The sequence below is a fragment of the Temnothorax longispinosus genome, chromosome 3 (genome assembly GCF_030848805.1).
Source record: "Temnothorax longispinosus isolate EJ_2023e chromosome 3, Tlon_JGU_v1, whole genome shotgun sequence".
NCBI classification, from domain to species: Eukaryota; Metazoa; Arthropoda; class Insecta; order Hymenoptera; family Formicidae; genus Temnothorax; species Temnothorax longispinosus.
Genome location: NC_092360.1, coordinates 1166430 through 1186420, shown reverse-complemented (window position 1 = coordinate 1186420; position 19991 = coordinate 1166430). Strand labels below are relative to the sequence as shown.

Below are 19991 nucleotides of genomic sequence, written 5' to 3'. Positions count from 1 at the left end.
ATAACAAAAAAATAGAAACTGTTTGGCATTTAATAAGAATTTCATATGTTATGTTATAGCTTGAGTTTGGTACTACTATACTTCAAGCATGATATCAATATTAATTATAGTTACTAATATGTTGCCTTATGATTTTGTGAGTGATGTTTTTTGTGACTGTTACAGCTTGATTATGTGTGTGTGTGTGTATATATATATTATATATATGTGTATATATATATATACATATATATATATATATATATATATATATATATATATATATATATATATATAAATTTTATAATAAAGTATAAATAATGCATAAATAAAAAGGAAATCCGAACTAATGTTACGTTTTTGAAAATTTCGAATAAAACTATAATATATAAATGTATTCGGAATCGATCTCATATTTATACCTATATTTTTACCAAGTTTCTCGTATCAACAAAAATTTTGTGGTAAAATATAAGCAGTATTATTTGCGTGAACAGTACTGAGCGTTGAATTTTTTGCAAGAATTGTTGGAGGGTACATATTTATAAAACTAAAGCTAAAAAAATTTTAGGGAAATTTTTTAAAATTTTTGAAAATATAATGTGCTGATTTATATAAAAATAAAAAAATTTGTACAAAATAATTATGCATTATATTATTTTATATAATTATAAAAAATCATAGAATTATATGTAGAAATTATAGCGACTTATTGGACTAGATAGAATATGTAAAAATTATATATAATTATAAATAAAAAATTATTTATAAGTAAATAATTATAAATAAATAAAAGACTATTTATAATTATAAATAAATATACGTATTGCACCCCAAAAAGAATATTGCCACAATTAAAAAAAAATCGATTTTGAGTCACAAATCTATATGCAAAATCAGCTGCACGTGGCTAAAGTGTTATTTTTTTTAAACCGATTACGTTGCGGTTTCTTGGATGAAAGTGTCGAATGAATTGAAAAATTAATCGAAGCAGACGTCTTAAAAACAGTATAAGTTTTATTATAACAAATATCATAATTGTAATTGCGTTAGTTACTTCACAATTAAAAAAAATTTTAAATTTGTTTTTTCTCGCTTTCGAAATTGTATATTTTTGTATACCAGTATTCTCGGGTGCGATATATTTAGTAACGTGCACGCACTCAATACACCCAATTCACCCAATGCATATATAAATATATATATATATAATATAACATGCATATAATACATATTTAATCAATTCTTCATAATGTGATGGAAATAACTTTTGGTTTTAGTTGCACTTTCTACAATTTTCAGTAGATCTGTTCTATTTAGCTGAACTTCTTGCATGGTTTATCTGTTTTCTTTTTTTCTCCAACATAAAAAGAAAAAGAGGAAAGATGAACCGTGCAAGAAATTCAGCTAAAAGGAACAGGCTTACAAACTGAAAAAGTTAAGAAATAAACGAGAAAATATTTGTTGGAGAAAAAAAAGACAAAAACTTTAGGTTAAAGTACAAGTAAAAAAATGAATGAACCTTTCAGGGTTGCATTCCAAAATTTATTCCAGTTAACTAAAATGCTATAGTGCACGTAACGTAAACTATAGATTTTACTCAGAGTGAATTTTGGAACGCAGTCCAGTGGATGGGGAGAGCGGATAAAAGTTTGATCTTCTAAATTATACATAGCCGTAGACACGTTTAGTTTGTGCGTTATCGAGTTGTATCGAGTTGATCTAATTATATCTACTTGTTTTAGTTGCAATTGATACAATATGAGTATATATTTAATTTACAGAAAGAAAAAGCAAATTAATTAATGTTCAAATAGATGTATTATATCAATTTTGATATATGCTTTGGCAAATCACGTGTTATGTGAAATACTATCGTGTAAATTACAGAAAAGATGTGTCTATAGAAGCATGGTATTTTATTTTTGCATTCGCATACATTTTATGCGAAAATATCAAAATTTGGTGCGAAAATCAGAAAATTGACCTGACTTAGTAACCAGGCATCCATCCGAAATGTGTAGCCTATTGTCTTCTTAAGCTATATTGTCTTCTTAAGCTTATTGTCTTGTAGCAAAGTACCTGACCTGACCAACCTTAGCATTTTTAAGAACATATGGTTAAGATTTTAAATTTCTCGGTTGCTATTAGTCGATTTGCTTAAACTTCAACGATTACTTTTGACTATTTGCTGAGTTTTTACTCGTTGGGATACTGAATCATTAAACTGCAACAATAGAAATAGAAATTTAAAGAAAAAGAAATATATTTAAAAAAAAGAAATTTAAATATTTTAATTTACTTAATAAGAAAATTATTTTTTTTAAATTGTATTTAACATCTTCTCACTGTTGCACACGTATCTAATATAAAATTTAACATTCCATGTATTAGAACAGATTTTTAAAAATATTTAAAAATTTAAATGGGTACAAGAGTAAAATTGCTTTTAAATATAAGTCTGCTAATGATAGTTTTACAATACATCTGAGAACACTGCATATAAGTATGTTGTAATTAATCTAAAATGCATGATACTGACATAAAATTAATGACGTATGAATATGTCAGTATTAAGTAGAGTTATTCTATATTCTTTGCAAAATGTGATGTGCTTAATACATTTCTTACTTAACATGTAAAAATACTACAATGTAGATGCATAAATAATTGAAAGATATATCATTTGTTTATAACTGTAAGTAACAAAATAAAAATGAACAATGCAGACGAGCACACCTGGTAAGGCTTCGACTACGCCAGCGAGTCCTGCAAAGGAACCGCCTCCACGAGACGAACCACCTCTGGAACCGGTGAATGGTATAGTTCAACCACCGGTTGTTCCACCACCAAATCGTCCAGGACGTATCACGAACCAGTTGCAATTTTTGCAAAAGGGTGTTTTGAAGCCAGTATGGAAGCATCAATTTGCCTGGCCTTTTCAACAACCTGTCGATGCGAAGAAACTGAATCTACCAGTATGTTAAAATTATATCTCTCGAATATTACAGTGTTATAAATTATTGTTAATTATTTACTTGCGAAATAAAAAGTTTTTGATTTAGTTTAGTTATAAATTATCACAATATACATCAATTTTTAAAATACTTTTTAAATGAAAATTTACAATAATTGTTTTGTTATCGTGCAGATAAGTGCTAAACACATTTTTTTAATTTAAAAGGATTACCACAAAATTATCAAAAAACCAATGGATTTGGGCACAATCAAAAAGCGGTTGGAGAATTCATATTACTGGAGTGGGAAAGAATGTATTCAGGACTTCAATACTATGTTCACCAACTGTTATGTCTACAACAAGCCAGGAGAGGATGTTGTAGTTATGGCACAGGCTCTCGAAAAATTATTTCTTACAAAGGTATTTCTTATCATGGTAACATTTCTATATAATTATTGTCTGTTAAATGAGAACATTAATATTAATAAAGAAATTGGAGAAAACTACATATATACAAATAAAATATTCAAATAATGAGTATTGGACTCCCGAAATTTAAAATAAAGATCGGGAATGACTATGGGAGTCAGACGCGGTTATCAGTGCGTAAAAAAACGTTAAGCGATCTATTCAATCAAGTATATATTCAAACGTTTCGGCTCCGGATTGAGCCATCTTCACGAGTCTTCCGAAAAGATACAACATTACATGCAGAGATGAAATCAACGAACTTTGTCAAAAGGCGAACACGAAAATTCTAACGTCAATATCGTCATGTCACGTTCACAATAACCAACCGTGACAAATAAAATATGAAAACGTAAAGGGTCGCCAATATAAACATTCAAAAACTAAAAGCGGTGGTACCTCCTAACACAGTACATACACAACAATCAGCATGGTTTGTTTAGTATAGATACATAAGCGTGGTGAAGAAAATCTGTATCCGTTTGTAAATTCAGACTGTTCTTCTGTAACTTAATATGCGCCATTTCCGAAACTAGTCTTTTTGAAAGAAATCTCTCTTTGTCTAGTATCTCAACATTCTCCCAATCGAATTCATGGTCGAAATTAATTCTATGTTCCGTGATAACGGATTGAGTTGTAGTGTTTCTCCGAATGTGGTTCAACAAATTGTAAACCATGCTGATTGTTGTGTATGTACTGTGTTAGGAGGTACCACCGCTTTTAGTTTTTGAATGTTTATATTGGCGACCCTTTACGTTTTCATATTTTATTTGTCACGGTTGGTTATTGTGAACGTGACATGACGATATTGACGTTAGAATTTTCGTGTCCGCCTTTTGACAAAGTTCGTTGATTTCATCTCTGCATGTAATGTTGTATCTTTTCGGAAGACTCGTTATATACTCTAAAACTTTTTTTTATATATACTTCACTGAAGATGGCTCAATCCGGAGCCGAAACGTTTAAATATATACTTGATTAAATAAAATATTGTTTTATTAGACAAAACAGTAGTATAATGATTTTTTTAGGTTGCACAAATGCCGAAAGAAGAGGTGGAGTTAGATCCACCTGTCCCGAAAGGGCCCAAGGGCAAGAAAGCTGGAAGAGTTGGTGGACCAGGAGTAGGTGGAGTAGCGGGAGGTACAGGAGCAGGTAGAGGACGACCATCTTCGGGTGCAGCTGCTGTTACTTCCAGTGTACCAAATAGTTTAACACCTTCTGCTACGTCGGCTGGAACAACAGGCGTTATACCCATGCCGCCTCTTGGTACTCAGGCACCAGCCTCGGTACCTGGAAGCACGAATACAACCACCATCGCTCCACCCTCAAGTATGGGCGTTACACCGATGGCTACTCACAATTCTCTGCCTCAGCAAGTTGTCCCTCCAACCACGGGTTACCATGCGCAGCCAGCGATGGATCCTCAAACAGCTTCTGCTGTGCCTCCACCTCCACAAGTCCCCACAACACCCACTGTAATGCCTCCATCACAACCTGCCAAACTCAAAAAGGGAGTTAAAAGAAAAGCTGATACTACGACTCCTACCGCAAATGCATTTGACCCATTGTATGCACCTATGGATTCCAAGAATGCCAAAATACCTACGAGAAGGGAATCTGGCAGGCAAATTAAGAAGGTGAGTATACATGAGTATATTTTATTATATTTTGTGTTCGAATGAAAAGCATTAAAGAGAGATATATATATTGTTTAATATATCTCTAAAATGTGATATGACATAATGATTATTGCGTCTAATTATTTAATTTTAAGTTTTGAATACGTATATATTTCATCAAAAATTTAAGATTTTCACGCTTACATAAAAAATAAGATTGATATACGATAAATATATAAAAACACGATATAAATTAATGAAACTTTATTATTGATATATCTTTTTAAACGTGAGAAGTACATATTATTTTACATGATCATAATACATGATAAACATCCTTGTTCCTCGCATCTACAATCATATCATTTCTTTAATTATGTTAATCATACCGATCGGCGATTAATAAAATAAATATGACATTATGGACGACAATTTAAACAATTCATATCATGGCTGTTTCAGCCAACAAGACAAGCGGAAGACGGCTTAGTGCCATACCATCAGGCCAATATGCCTCTGATGGGGGCAATGGCCCAACAGGTACATTTATTACTATTCATTCATAATATCCTTCCTTTCATTTGTGTTGTCTCATCATCTATCAAGCGACAATTATCAGGTTTATATTAAATGGCACAATTTATATATTTTATGGCATGTTTTATAATGAAAATCTTTTACTGTAAGACAAATTATAAGATTACCTATACCATGTTTTTATTATTATTATTTTTTTTTAATTTTTTAAATATGTATATCTTGTACATTTCAAAAATAAGCTAAAAGTTTGACATAATTATCTATCTAGGAAACTTTTTACTTTTAAATAAAATAAATTATAGTTTAGTATGTAAAATTTTATTACATATTTTTTCTTATTTTTTAGCCTCCGCATACTGGTGTCAAAGGAAAAGAAAAATTGTCTGAAGCGCTGAAGTCTTGCAATGATATTTTGAAGGAACTATTCGCTAAAAAACATTCGGTAATTGTGATATATTCTTTTCATCTTTGACAGCTAATATAACATTACAAACAGTATGGTACTGGATCGTGTAATTTAATCTTTTTTTTTTTCTATATATAATGTACAGCCCTATGCTTGGCCTTTTTACAAACCTGTTGATGCAGAACTTCTAGGCCTTCATGACTATCATGAGATTATCAAAAAACCTATGGATCTTGGTACAGTAAAGGTATGTATGTTTGATTTGTGAATATCATTACACACGCACGCATATACTATACTAAACTAAAATATATACTATACTACACTATACTAAAATTATAAGAATTATAAATTATTAACACAAATTTTATATTGTTAAATTTTTTATAACTAGATAGAATCAACTATTTTTATATAAAATTTTTTTTTACAGACGAAAATGGATAATCGTCAGTATAAAACGGCGCACGAATTTGCAACTGATGTACGACTCATATTTACTAATTGTTATAAATATAATCCTCCAGATCATGACGTTGTTTCAATGGCTAGAAAACTTCAAGATATATTTGAAATGAGGTTGGTAGTCAAAATTTTCCAAAATCTGAAATCTGAATATATGATAGAATTATAATATAATTATGTAATTGAACACATGATTAGATATGCTAAAGTTCCGGATGAACCGATGGGTAGTGGTATGGTGGCTATGAAAGGAAGCAGCAGTGGTAGTGGTAGTAGTTCTGGAGGGGATAGTTCTTCCGAAAGTGATGATTCGGTTGAGGAACGTACTCAGAAATTACTTGAATTACAGCAAGAGGTATGATTTGTTCAAAATAAAATTACTATTTTTTAAATTCAAAAAGAAATTACTTTGTTCGCGATCAAACCTAGAACCGTCGGTCAATCAATACCGCGAATTAAATTAATCATTAATTCGAATTAGCTCTGTCAAATTCTGCCTTCCTGGTTTGCTAGTTGTCTAAATTCAATGTAAGAATAGGTACATTCGCGGAAATATCAGTATATTTCCCGGTGAACTAGGAGGGCAGAAAAACAAAGCTCAGTTTTTACCTATCCCGACTCGCCCCTTTGTCTCGGGGACTCGGCGCGCGAGGCATATACGCCCGGGACAAAGCGAGCGAGCGGTGTTTTCAAACTGATCAGCTGCCGGCCTCGAGATCGGCGACAATCGTTAAATACGAATTTGTCGGAGTATCGATAACTGATTGGCTCGTCTGAATTTTCGGCTCGTTACCGGGAGTCCGGCGGGTTCGCGAATCTTCGACAGTCGTGGGAATAAAACCCCGGACCTCCGCGCGCGAGCCTCGCATTCGACCAAAGTATTTCGGCGAACGTACATCGAGAAAGGAAAGTCATTCCAATTTCTGTGGCTCGCGGTTTTCGTGTACTCGCTTTCGTCGGGCGTAAGCTATCTGTCCGCGACTTGCAGTAAAGACTAAATATTGTAACTATTGTACATAAAATAGAATTATAGATACTTAAACACAGACTCGAGTTTATCACCGATAATCCCGCCTAATCTCTTTCCTCGCTCTTCCTCCGAGATCTCTAACGCGCTCGCACACACTTTGTAGATAAACGCAATTAAAAGTATAATTTATATTACTTTATTTATAGCTGAAAGCTATGCAAGAGCAAATGAGGAAATTAGTGGAAGAGAGCGGTAAGAAGAAAAATAAAAAGAAGAAGCCAGATAAGCCAAAATCGAAGCCAATGAGCAATAAGAATAGCAGCCTTGTTCCCAGTCATACTGGTGCCATGAAAGAACTTATGAAACCGAGTGGTGGCATTCCCAATGTGTCAGACAGTGTTGGTGCTAGTATAGCCAGTGTTGCGATGGGTGCAGGCGACTTGAAAATGCCTAGTGGCATAGCTAGCGATCTTCACCATCAAGCAACAACAGTAGGACCTAACAAGACCCATGCTGCAGGAGGAAGCTTAGGACATCATTTGCCAACAACAGCGAATGCTAAGCCAAAAGGTAAGGGCCGGGGACCCGGAAAAGCTGCCACAACTGCGAATACCGCAACCAAAAGGCCGAAGGCTAACAGCAGATCTACTGGGAACAAGAAGAAAAATACTGGCAATCAACCACCTCCGATCACGTTTGATTCGGAAGATGAAGATAATGCTAAACCAATGTCTTACGATGAGAAGAGGCAGCTCAGCTTGGATATTAATAAACTACCAGGTATATGTTGAATTAAAATTCTAATTTATATTAGTAATAAAAGGTTGAATAATAGAAAGATTATATAACAAGAGAAGTTATACAGTACATATAAATCTATATGAAAATCTTTCAGATAGAAATTATTTATTAGTAGACAATCAGACTAGTAGACTAGCTACAATATTACAATAAATAGTGTAAAATAGTTATTCTCCAAATGTTTGCAAAATGATTATTGTTATTATGTGATATGTTTGATATTTGATTTCGAACTTTTTTTACTGTTTACATTATATAATTCTATCTATGGAATATTCATTCTAAATTGTTTCGTACGTTTGTAATTATAAATGCGAAGAACAAAAACAACTAAAAGTGTATATTAGTCTATTTTAGTTAATTCTTTAATTCGTTATTTAATTTTGTTTGGTTTTTGTCTTTAGGTGATAAATTAGGTCGTGTTGTACACATAATACAGTCTCGAGAGCCTTCACTGAGGGATTCAAACCCAGATGAAATCGAAATTGATTTTGAGACACTGAAGCCATCAACGCTTAGAGAACTGGAAAGCTATGTTGCGTCATGCCTCAGAAAGAAGCCACGTAAGCTTTACTATGAACTTAATTTTATTTTGAGTTTATAAAATTTAACTGCCACTTTCCCAATAGCAATATGTTGTCATGCATGTATGATTGAATTACACATAATGTGTATTTCAATTATAATATTATTAAGTTATATTAAAATTCTAATATTTCTCTAAAAAGATAACATCTTATATACAAAATTATACTTTTAACATATATATTTTTTATCTTTGATAAAAGTAAATGTATTTTTTATTTTGTAAACACTCTAGTAAGTTTAGTTTTAAATTTGCTCAATGTTGACAATATTATTATACAATTTATACACATGTACGCACGTATACACACACACATACTTATGACAATAAATTTCTTATATATTTATATATTATTTTATCATGTGTTAACAGACAAGAAAGTCAGTGGTAAGTCCAAGGATGAACAAATGGCAGAAAAGAAACAAGAATTGGAAAAGAGATTACAAGATGTAACGGGGCAGTTAGGCAATGTCAAGAAAACTGCCAAGAAAGGTTAGCATCTGATTAATTTCTTTTATAGAGTTTTGTATTTTCTGATTGTATCAAGGGATATACTCGTGTTATGAAATTAGAGTATAACAAAATTGTATGCACTTTTTACAGAAGACAGTAGTAAGTCGGTTGATGTAGTTGGAACTGGTGGTGCCAGTGGACCTTCGCGATTGTCAGCATCAAGCAGTAGTAGCAGCGATAGTGACTCCAGCAGTAGTTCGCTTTCTTCAACGAGCACTGATTCAAGCGACAGTGAAGCAGGTTAGATATAAATGCAACTGTTGTTACTATTAGACCCTTACTTGGGAACAAAGAACTACTTGTAATTAAGTGGTTGTCACAAAAATATGAATGATTTCTTCGGTGAGATTCAAAATTATGGGGTTATGTATGAATATCTGTTTTAATATATATATACATATATATGTGTACATTATAGTTTAATATGTATGTATATATACAAACAGGTATACAAGTATACTTTTGGGGAAATAGCGTATTCCGTACTTTCGAGTTATTTGCAAAAAAATTTGTTACTTCCTAACGGATGCACTATGAAGCACAGATTTTCATACTCACGTTTACGCCCAAATTTTAAGACAATACATTTTTACAAACACACAAAATACAAATATGGTTTAGATTGTTAACGCGCTCTTTCTCATCGCCAAGTATAACAGGGTTTTCTGTGAAGCAGAGGTATTTCTACATTTAAAAAAAAACCTTGTTTTCTCTGCGTGTCTTTTATCTCTTTTTTTGTGTGTTATTAATTATAAATGACATTATCGATTTAGAACGATAAAAAAATTTTTATTAACAAAAATAATGGCAAAGTCGTAGACGTGAAGTTCATAGTTGTGTAAAAACAGCTCACCATTTCATGTGGCACTTAATTCTGTATATTATATAAAACAATATAATAATATTCTTATTAACCATATAATTTCTTAATGAGATACAGTACCAGTGAAAATATAATAATTGTTACATATAATTATCATTATGATTAAATTTTGATTAACAGGGTTAAAAGTTATGATGAACATTTAACTTTATGTTAATATTTTTTATATTATGAATAACTTAAATTTATTTATTATTTAATTTATAAGTCAAATTAGTAAATTTGAAGGAATATAATAATTCAATATTTTAAATTACGTTACATTTTTTTTATTTTCTATTATTTAAAATTATGTATGAGTTGCACACTTTATAACACGTAATCAATAATTTTTAATTTGTTCCACTTATCTTATTTCTATTATTATGCTACAGTTTGATAATCTTTATTTGAGAAACGTTAATGCCTCATGATTTGGTGGTAGATTTAAGAGCTTCAGAGAATATTTATGAATTCTGTGCCTAACCAGTTTTTTATTGGCAAATGAAACAATCGAAAAACGCCGATATATAATGATACAATAATGTATGATTAATATTTGCTATGCAAGACGGAAGTTACAAACTAGATGTAAACATTTTTTTTAAATGGAGTTCAACGCAAATACCTTCTTAAGCTGCTGAATCGTGCTTATTAATTACTGTATTTATTAGGACGGCGTTATTCATGTAGCTTAAATGCTGCGTTATATTAATGCAAGTATGCATGTGGTGTCAAGTTTCATCTTGTAAACGAGCTATTGAACAAGATTTACCATGTCTACGTAATTTTGTACATTTTTCGCTGTACAAGTGTCGCAGATGTGTCGCGATCGTGTACAAGAATCGAAACTTGATACACGATTAAAGAATTTTTATTTAATTTACGAGACATATGCAATGGTAAGAACAAAGGTGAGCTAGTGGAGTGCAGACTGTGTTTAGAGGATACCATGCCAGCTTGTTTCACGAATTATATTATTGATTCTGAACAATATGATTATTTTCTCTTGTCCTATCGGTGTTGACAGTAGGTACATTCTGTTGCTCGAAAGTCAAGTATAGTTTGCTACTCAAGGTTACTGAATTTTTCACTGCAGTTCCGCCTTTGGGTTCGTAAGAAAGTCATTGCTTCTAAGGTTAGTAAAATGTCTGGAAAGATCTCATTCTGCAATCAGCGACATTGCACTCAATCAAAGTGTATTGCTGCCGTGACTGTAGTGTCGAATATTAGTACCTTGTAATAAGTTACACAACTATTTTACCGTAGCTTTCCCCGATAATTATACTGCCCCCATATAATCCGAAAATAATACAATATATTAATTCTTGCAAACTCGTTATTTATTTTCATTAAATGATAAACAGAACATTACTTGTATCACTGTGTGTTCGAATCATTAAGTTTGTTTTTCTCGCATTGATTCATTCATGCCGTATCATTTCTCAAAATCTAAAACAGTGATATTAACATGCGTCACGAACTAAAAAGTGGGTATACAGTACGCAATATTATCAATATATTGACGTGAGAAGTGTGTTTATGCTCCTAAACGGTCACACATTCCCGCACATTTTAAACTATGCGAACTTTAATGACATCGGTTGAAGTAAAGAATAATATAAAGAGATAAATTAGACAGTGATCATAGCGATACACACGGGAGAAATTGCAGACAATGTGTATTGGTGGCTAGATTTGCAAATCAGTGCATTTTAAGATTAGCATAGTTACGCGTTGCATTTTACTAGTAAGCTACGCTTTTGTGAGTAAGCTTTTGTCTCCGCAAAAAAATTCTAACAAGATTCTTCTGAACATGAAGAAACTCAATCCTAGTTACCTCAGATTACTATTTCCATTTCAAGCTTAGCTTATCATAGCTAAATATGTGCTTCCTTTAAAAAGTCAATTATTAAAATGTTTCATCTCTTGCAAGCCGAATCTGATAACAATGTTACATTGCTTGTGTGAGACAAGCGAAAACTCATACAAATCTTCCTTATTGTTTTACTCTGAATGCATAGATTCGAATAAAATAATTATTGTGAATCTCCAACAGAGTATACTGATGCGGAGTACATTTATATCTGAATTCTAACTGACTCGTTTTTTCGTAAAATTAATGACTTTGAGCATATATAATATATATATGCATATATACATATACAAAGTATTTAAGTTAATGTGTAAAGAAGTAGAAGGGGGGTAAGAGAGACCGAGAAACGACAGAGACAGAAAGGGATCATGAGATTGATCACACACGAAGAAAGCAAGTGGAAAGGGAGAAGAATAGGAAGGGAAACAAGTTAAGGAGATGGTCTAATATATATACATATATGTATATATATATACACAAGGCGCCCTAGCCTCCAAACACATTGTTTGCACTCCGCTAAGCTTTGCTAATCGTCGTTTCATCCTATTTACCACTAGTTCTTCATCGGTAACCATTGTCAGTTTTCTCATCGCTCAAATGATTAAAAGGAAAGTTGGAAATATTGTCTTCTTGCTATTGAAATTGATATCATTATTCCAATGACGATTACGAATTGGTGTGGTTTTACATGCCTTAATATATGAAGTAGTAATTATTCCTGTTAAGCATACACTTCGTTTCTCGTCGCAATAGAATTTTACATGTGTTGTAAATACCACGAATTTTCAAGGAACAAATATCGTTATATAATTTTCGAAATAACATTACTTTTAACTCGCGCGTGTCCTATCAAAACGGTTTTTTTTTTTTAGAAAATCTTTTATACGAATTTAAACAAGATTAATTTTAATGATATTTTGTTTTTATATTTCTATGTGTAAATGTCTGCTCCAGAATGTTTTTTTTTTTGTTGAGATATCGTGTAAATTTAGTTCTTACGTGTAGCAAGATGTATACATAAGAATTTATTGTGAACGTAACCGATAATGACGCTCTAAGATGCTCCAAGGAGCAATCCTTGTAATTGAACATGTCATAATATGAGCATTAAGGATAATCGAATTTGCACTCGAGTACAATTAAATAGTATCATGAATCATGCACTCAGAGCAACGTACTTACTGCCCCGACAAAATAAGAGAAGGAGATAAGAGCGGGCGATTAATTACTACGATAACTCGATACAAACAAGCCGTAATTGGTCGGAAAAAAAGTGTTCGTCGATATCTAAGAAAAATTATTGATATGGAAACTATAAGCATTTACAAGTAGGTGCGAAAAATGTCGGGCAGGTTAATATTATCATTTTTTTGTTTCCCAAGATACTGAAAGTGACTAGAGAAATCCGAAGAATTAGCTAGATTATGAGAGAACAAATTTTGACGGCGTGTGTGCTGAATTAGATGGATACTACACATCTATTAAGATACAATCAGCATTAGCTTATAACGCGAGGTATAATAGGGCATTTTATAAATGATATTCATATTGCCTTCCAAAATTTTTGTAGCAACTATTCTATATGCAAGCACGCATCTAAAAAAATATATTTTTTTTTTCGTGTCTTCATCCAGACTGGAACGTCATTCTTCCTGCTACGAATTATTCCTGCTTGCGTTATACGCAAGAACAGATTTAAGGATTTTAAATATTTTGTTCATAGAAGATAACACCACATCTTTTATTTAATTTCGCCAATTATCTTCCTCTCCAGAGTCGTATGTAAGCGTTCCGTCTGTTTTTTTTTCTGTTTGCGTATCGCGAGTTTAATAGTAACGATAAACACGGTCGTACGTGTTTTGTACATAGTGAAAACTAATATATCATAAAATATTAATAAATAGTTGTAAGTTATACTTATGGAGGAAAAAAAACGACATACACGACGCGCGAAACTTTTCTAAGTGCATACACAAAGTTAAAGAGTGAAATAGACATTAATTCTTCAAGAGTCGCGGTTGGCTCATATGTGGTGGTCCAGTTAACTATATTATATAAATTAAGATACGCTGGTACTCCTCCTCGTTGTTTCGTTACTTTTATTTGTCGTCGAATGGGTTTAGCAAGGTTGTCGATTCACATTCCATCGATAAATTTCAGTGCTGTGATTTCACGATTGTTGCGATCACGAATTGTTTGAGAGCACACATCAGACAAAAATAATATTGTCTTATAATATACCACAGTTTTCCATGTATCTACCATCGTCGCTGATTTATGTAGTACACACGGTAAACATCGAGCAGGAGTCTCTTGCCACCGATCTCAGTGTTGCGCTAACTACGACTTTAACATTTAAACAATTTGTAAGAGTTTGTCGCTCTTGTATCATTCATTTTTAAGTTGAGCCTGTATTGTACCATTTATGTGACTTTTATTTACACATTACTCCTATTATTATATAATATTACATTAATTATATTATATTATATGGAAAAAGAAGTAAAAGAAAGACGGCAGTTTGATGATTTTTGTAGTCAATGTTTTATAATCGTCATTTCCGCCACCGTAACGATTATTATTACTGTTATTATAATAAATCATGAGTATCGATACACTAAAACGACGAGAGTAGGCGCGTGCTCTTGCATGCATATATGCAGAGACATATATGTATGTGTGACAGTTTCGCGATACGTATGCATGTATGTGTGGGCGTGCGTGCGATATGTATGTATGTACGTGTATACATATATATGTATATATATGCACGCGCAAATATTCATAAATGAATTGAATATAACTAACTTTACGTAGAATGGAGAGAAAGAATTGTTCTACGTATTAAAATTTTTTAATATAAAAGAATCATTAAGATGAAAGTCCACAAAAAAAGGAGCATACAATTGAGATATTTAAATTAACATTGTTGTACACAGTGATACAATTATAATATAAGCATATGAATAAAATCTATTAGAAAATATACGTACGAAGTTGTTTGATTTTTGTTTCTGACGTATCTTCGCATTTTACTTAGCGTTTTGCGACACTCAATAGCTGGTATCCTCTGCACACTGCATTTCGCTAATTCTCCATCGACCTGTGTCTCTTGATGTGACAGAACAATGATTGACTGCACGTAATTCATCACTACTAGAACACATTACATTGAATTTCAGGAAACTCTTCGAATCGTCCACATAGAAAAAAAGCAAAGAAGAATCCACCAAGTTCAGGACATTCTGCAACGACTGCTACTGTAGCATCGGTAAGATAATTACTTGTAATAAGTCAACGTGGAAATTATGCATATATACTTATTCTTCATATTACATCATGAGATAAGGTTATAAGCATTTTTTAGATAATACACATTTTCTTATGTGTCTCTTGATATTTTTGTAAGTACTAATTTCGAATTTAGAAGTTACTTAAAAGAATAGTGTAAATTATATTGCAAGTACACAATATCATATTTATAACAATGCTTGTCTTAATGTGACACAATAATTTTCACAGGTGAATATTGATTGAAAGATAATATATTCTTTATATATAGGCACCTACATTAAATCATAGTGGAGCTCTTTTAATGAATAATCAGCCATCGATGAATTCTACGGGACCAATAACAAAGCCGCCTGTTACTCAAGCAAGCAATATTCCTTCAGAATCAGGTATTGTATCAATTATGAAATAACTATAATATCGATTAGCAATTTTCGTGTTGGGGATACTGTTAGGGATATTGTTGAATACAATATAATCTAAAAATTAAAATCTTTTTCTCGGCACTTACATGTTTATACTTATGTTTCTATTTATATAGACATCATAACTTTGTAACTGTAATTTTAAACTAATTAATTTGTTTTTATTATTTTCTTATATCCGTGATTTTTTTAACATATGCATATATGATGTGCTATAACTACTAATTTACAAATTATTTAGTTTAATGAATTACAAATAATTTGTGGATACATTTTTTATTAGCAGTCTTTAATGATATATAAATTACTAGGAAGAAAGACATATGTTATTGCAAAAAAGATGCTATAACATATGCGATTAAATATCAAATTAATAGACTATGAGACGTAAGTGTAAAAATTCTTTTAGGGGGCAATAATAATCAACAGCCTGTCGCAGTGGCTGCTGTTACAACAGGGCAAAGTATACCTGTCGCGAGTCACGCGTCTATGCCAGCCCAACCGTCACGACCTACAGCTCTGGCTACGGCCGCTCCTGTAAAAAAACCAACACCAACACCACCACCACCACCACCAACAACATCTAACCCATCAACTCCGTCGGTCTCTGTACCAACTCCACCGCCCAGCGTCACACCTACAAATACAAATTCTATGACAGCTTCGCCAGCTATATCTCAACAACCACCGCAGCAGCCACCAACATCCATTAGTTCCTTTCCAAATGCAAATACATCCGTATCCACAGACGGAACAAATTTAAATCAACAGTCTGATCTTTTACAGCCATATAATACTTTAGGTATCTATAATTAGATACAATTATTGGTATTGTTTATAAATGCGAAAAAATAACGCCTAAAATAATATTTTATTATATGAAAAGCAAGTACAAAGTAACCATATTATATATGTATTTTATACAGCTTCGGTGCCTACTACACAGTCCTCCTTGGATCAAACACTTGCAATCAAGAAGGAGCCGTCATTTATTCAAACACAATCTACTTTAGAACAAGCGCTCGGTGTCAAGAAAGAATCTTCATTTATCCAAACGTCTCATACGACGAATAATACTAATAACACCAATCTCAATTTATTATCGGACGTAAAACCTGTGAATATGATGCCGACGAGTATGGCTTCTAATCTGAATTTGGGCAATATCAACATGACAAATTTAAATATGAATTTACCGCAAGGACTGGCGGCACATATGTCTATGCACAATCAATTAGAAAATATGATTAATACTACTGCGCCGTTGACTAATATACAGAATTCGCATAACGTTACAATGTCGCAGCAGCATTCCAACGGGTTTCCAAATACAAAACGCGGAAATTCACCGCCCAATATGCTGAATAATAACGGCATTCCAGGATTAAATATGGGAATAAACGTTGGAGGCATGAGTTCGATATTTGATCCTCTTCCTATAACATCTATGCCGATGCAAATTTCTCAGATTTCTATAAAGAAAGAAGAGAAGCCCATAGCAATTACTCAACCTCTACCGCAAAAGCCTATGGATGGTTCGTGCAATACATTTATATATTCGTAGCATGCTTTTTTCTAAATTTGCTTTTTCTAAAGTGCTTATTTATTTTTTTAATACTAGTAAATTTATAGTTATTACTCATGCAACTCAAGAAATAATTAAAAAATATATATTAGTACAGCTATTAATAGAATAAAAATGTATTTTACAAAAAAGAAGGTGTACATAATATATGGTATATATTAAAGACGTTCTCCGGTCCTTATACTAGAGAAAATCGATTTTCTTAGGATTTTCTTGAAACTGTGAATATACGTTAATTTAGATGTGCTTTATGCGTGGTATAAATTTCAGTACCTCTTCCGGGATAAAAAATCAAGATACTTTTACTAATAAAAAGGTTTTCCAGGCCAAACGGTAAGAGATACGAGGTTGGTCAAGAGGACCAAAGTTGCTCCTCTCGTCGAGTTCTATAAGGAAAAAATGCCAAAACTAAAAAAATTAAATTTTAATTTTTTTTTTTAACTTTGAGGCTCAGTATCTTTATTTTTATCCCGGAAGAGGTATTGAAATTTATACCACGCATAAAGCACACTTAAATTAACGTATATTCACAGTTTCAAGAAAATCCTAAGAAAATCGATGTTCTCTAGTATAAGGACCAAAGAACGTCCTTAATTGGTTTAATGCTAAAACAACTTAATAATTATCTTAATAATTTCACATAATTTTTTTGCTTGATACATTCAATCTTTTATTACAATCTAATCTTTATCAATTAACATTACCTATGTCGTTTTTCGGATTCTGGATATAGAATTATTCTTTTGTCGTCTTTATTAACGCTTGAAGTAACAATGCTGCTTTAAGGTCTATTTACACATATCCATGAAGTATTAGTGCCGTATCTGCTCAGTTCCATTTTCCATCAGTATCAGTGCTGATAAATATCGTTTCTTTGTTTTTGGATGGACGTATTCACGTCCGGTGCAGTATCGCAATCGTTCAATCTTAGTTCAGTATCCGTACAGTGACATTGTAAATTATATATTTTCTTTTTTATGTACGCGTTACGGCGGTCAGTAAGTTGTAGATTTGGATGCAAATGGAATATCATGTTTATTGCGTAATTTTATGGTGAAATTACGCTTAATGTAATATTTTATTGTCCGTAAGCTGAGTTATCTCGAAAATCACTTAATTCAAACTGACCAAATTGTATGGATATATGTGAATAATCATCACTGATGCGTCACAGATATCACTGATATGGTACTGACACGTCACGGATACGTGAAAATAGACCCTTTATATGTGTCTTAAAGATGTATGTCGCTGTAGTTATATGTAGTATAATTTTGTTTTCTTGATTAGACAGTGTAGAGCTAATCTCAGAAATTATTCATAAACAACATGGTATCATTGGAACAAAAAAAGCGTAAAAATTGCAATTTTGTCCCATTTTTGTACTTGATATTGTTTAAATAAATCATTAAAAAATTGAAAAAATATATATAAACAGAAAATCTTAAAAAACCATAATTGCAATTCTCGATGTCATAGAAGTGTATCATAAAAATTTCATTCATTTTTACCGTACATGAGCAGAGATACATATTATGATATTTACATGGGAAGTATATATATATATATATATACAATTTCTGTAACTTTTAAAGCAAATATCTCAGAAACGGGTCGGACAATCGATCGCAAATTTAACACAGGTTTTTGGGATATATAAGTGCACAATCTCTGTAAATTTCAGCTTTATCCCTTTATTTTGACATAAGCGACATACATCTTTAACTACGTGTCTAACTGCTGTACTCTAACCGCTTACTAACCAGATATAATACTATTGCTCTAGCAGGAGCTTTTTTTACAGAAATAAACGCCCTAGGAATGCCATCGATGGGTAATCATGCCAATACTCAATTGATGCCTGAAAAGAAAATGACCCCACCTGACTCGAAGAATCCCGCTGCAAACTTTGCGTCAGCCTTTAAAAATAAGGTACAAATCATTTCCTAAATATTTTATGACGGTTGCATCGTCACAACGCTAATTGTCAGATTTCCCACGTACACGCTCACATTCGAACACGCATACGTCGAGACTTTCATACAAACATTGTATACAAAACATACGGATTGACTAGCACAGAGACACCTTGATCGGGTAAATAACAATAAATCGGTCAACGCTTTAATTTCTTTTATTTCTCTTAATTTTTATAATACATTTCTTTATGCGACTCGATGCTATTCATATCGTAATCGGTAGCGACCGATGCATGAATGGTCACGCTATAAATAGGATAATCAGTCGGTGGACCACATCGATTATTAAATGCGAGAAGGTTCCTTTCGATAATGTTTGAAATTTTTTAGAAGATTTTTCAAAGTCACATTGTTCCGAATACAGAACCGATTTCGCGCAGCTAGCTCTACACGACGGAGATTCAACCGACAGATTTCGAGACGAACGGACGTGTGAGCAACGTACATAGCGTGTTAAATAAATCGGGTTGAGCTTTAGAAGATCAAACGAGCTTTCTTTCTCATCACTTCTCTATCCTCGGTCTTCACCCAAATTTAAACCTAACTACACATTCAAAGAGTGTAAATTAATTTTTTAACACATTATCTTTTATGTGTTGTATATATTTCTTTATATGTATATATATTTTAAATATACCATGAAAGTAAAATAATTTTGGTTGTG

At 32.3% G+C, this 19991-nt stretch overlaps 1 protein-coding gene across 10 annotated transcripts in view; it reads left to right on the top strand.

Annotated features, from left to right (window-relative positions):
* Positions 1-19991, top strand: part of LOC139809487 (homeotic protein female sterile) — a 33426-nt gene that overhangs the window by 7845 nt on the left and 5590 nt on the right. For 7 of the 10 annotated variants that reach the window (XM_071772405.1, XM_071772402.1, XM_071772397.1 and 4 more), the window contains 17 exons: positions 2709-2957; positions 3164-3358; positions 4438-5046; positions 5491-5568; positions 5915-6010; positions 6120-6221; positions 6408-6553; positions 6638-6794; positions 7616-8189; positions 8615-8773; positions 9169-9288; positions 9400-9549; positions 15230-15318; positions 15610-15727; positions 16173-16565; positions 16690-17298; positions 19135-19280. In XM_071772405.1, coding sequence (XP_071628506.1) covers positions 2709-2957; positions 3164-3358; positions 4438-5046; positions 5491-5568; positions 5915-6010; positions 6120-6221; positions 6408-6553; positions 6638-6794; positions 7616-8189; positions 8615-8773; positions 9169-9288; positions 9400-9549; positions 15230-15318; positions 15610-15727; positions 16173-16565; positions 16690-17298; positions 19135-19280 — 3990 coding nt within the window. The remainder of the gene's footprint in view (positions 1-2708; positions 2958-3163; positions 3359-4437; positions 5047-5490; positions 5569-5914; positions 6011-6119; positions 6222-6407; positions 6554-6637; positions 6795-7615; positions 8190-8614; positions 8774-9168; positions 9289-9399; positions 9550-15229; positions 15319-15609; positions 15728-16172; positions 16566-16689; positions 17299-19134; positions 19281-19991) is intronic. The other 3 variants (XM_071772399.1, XM_071772398.1, XM_071772406.1) reach the window with 3 other exon arrangements.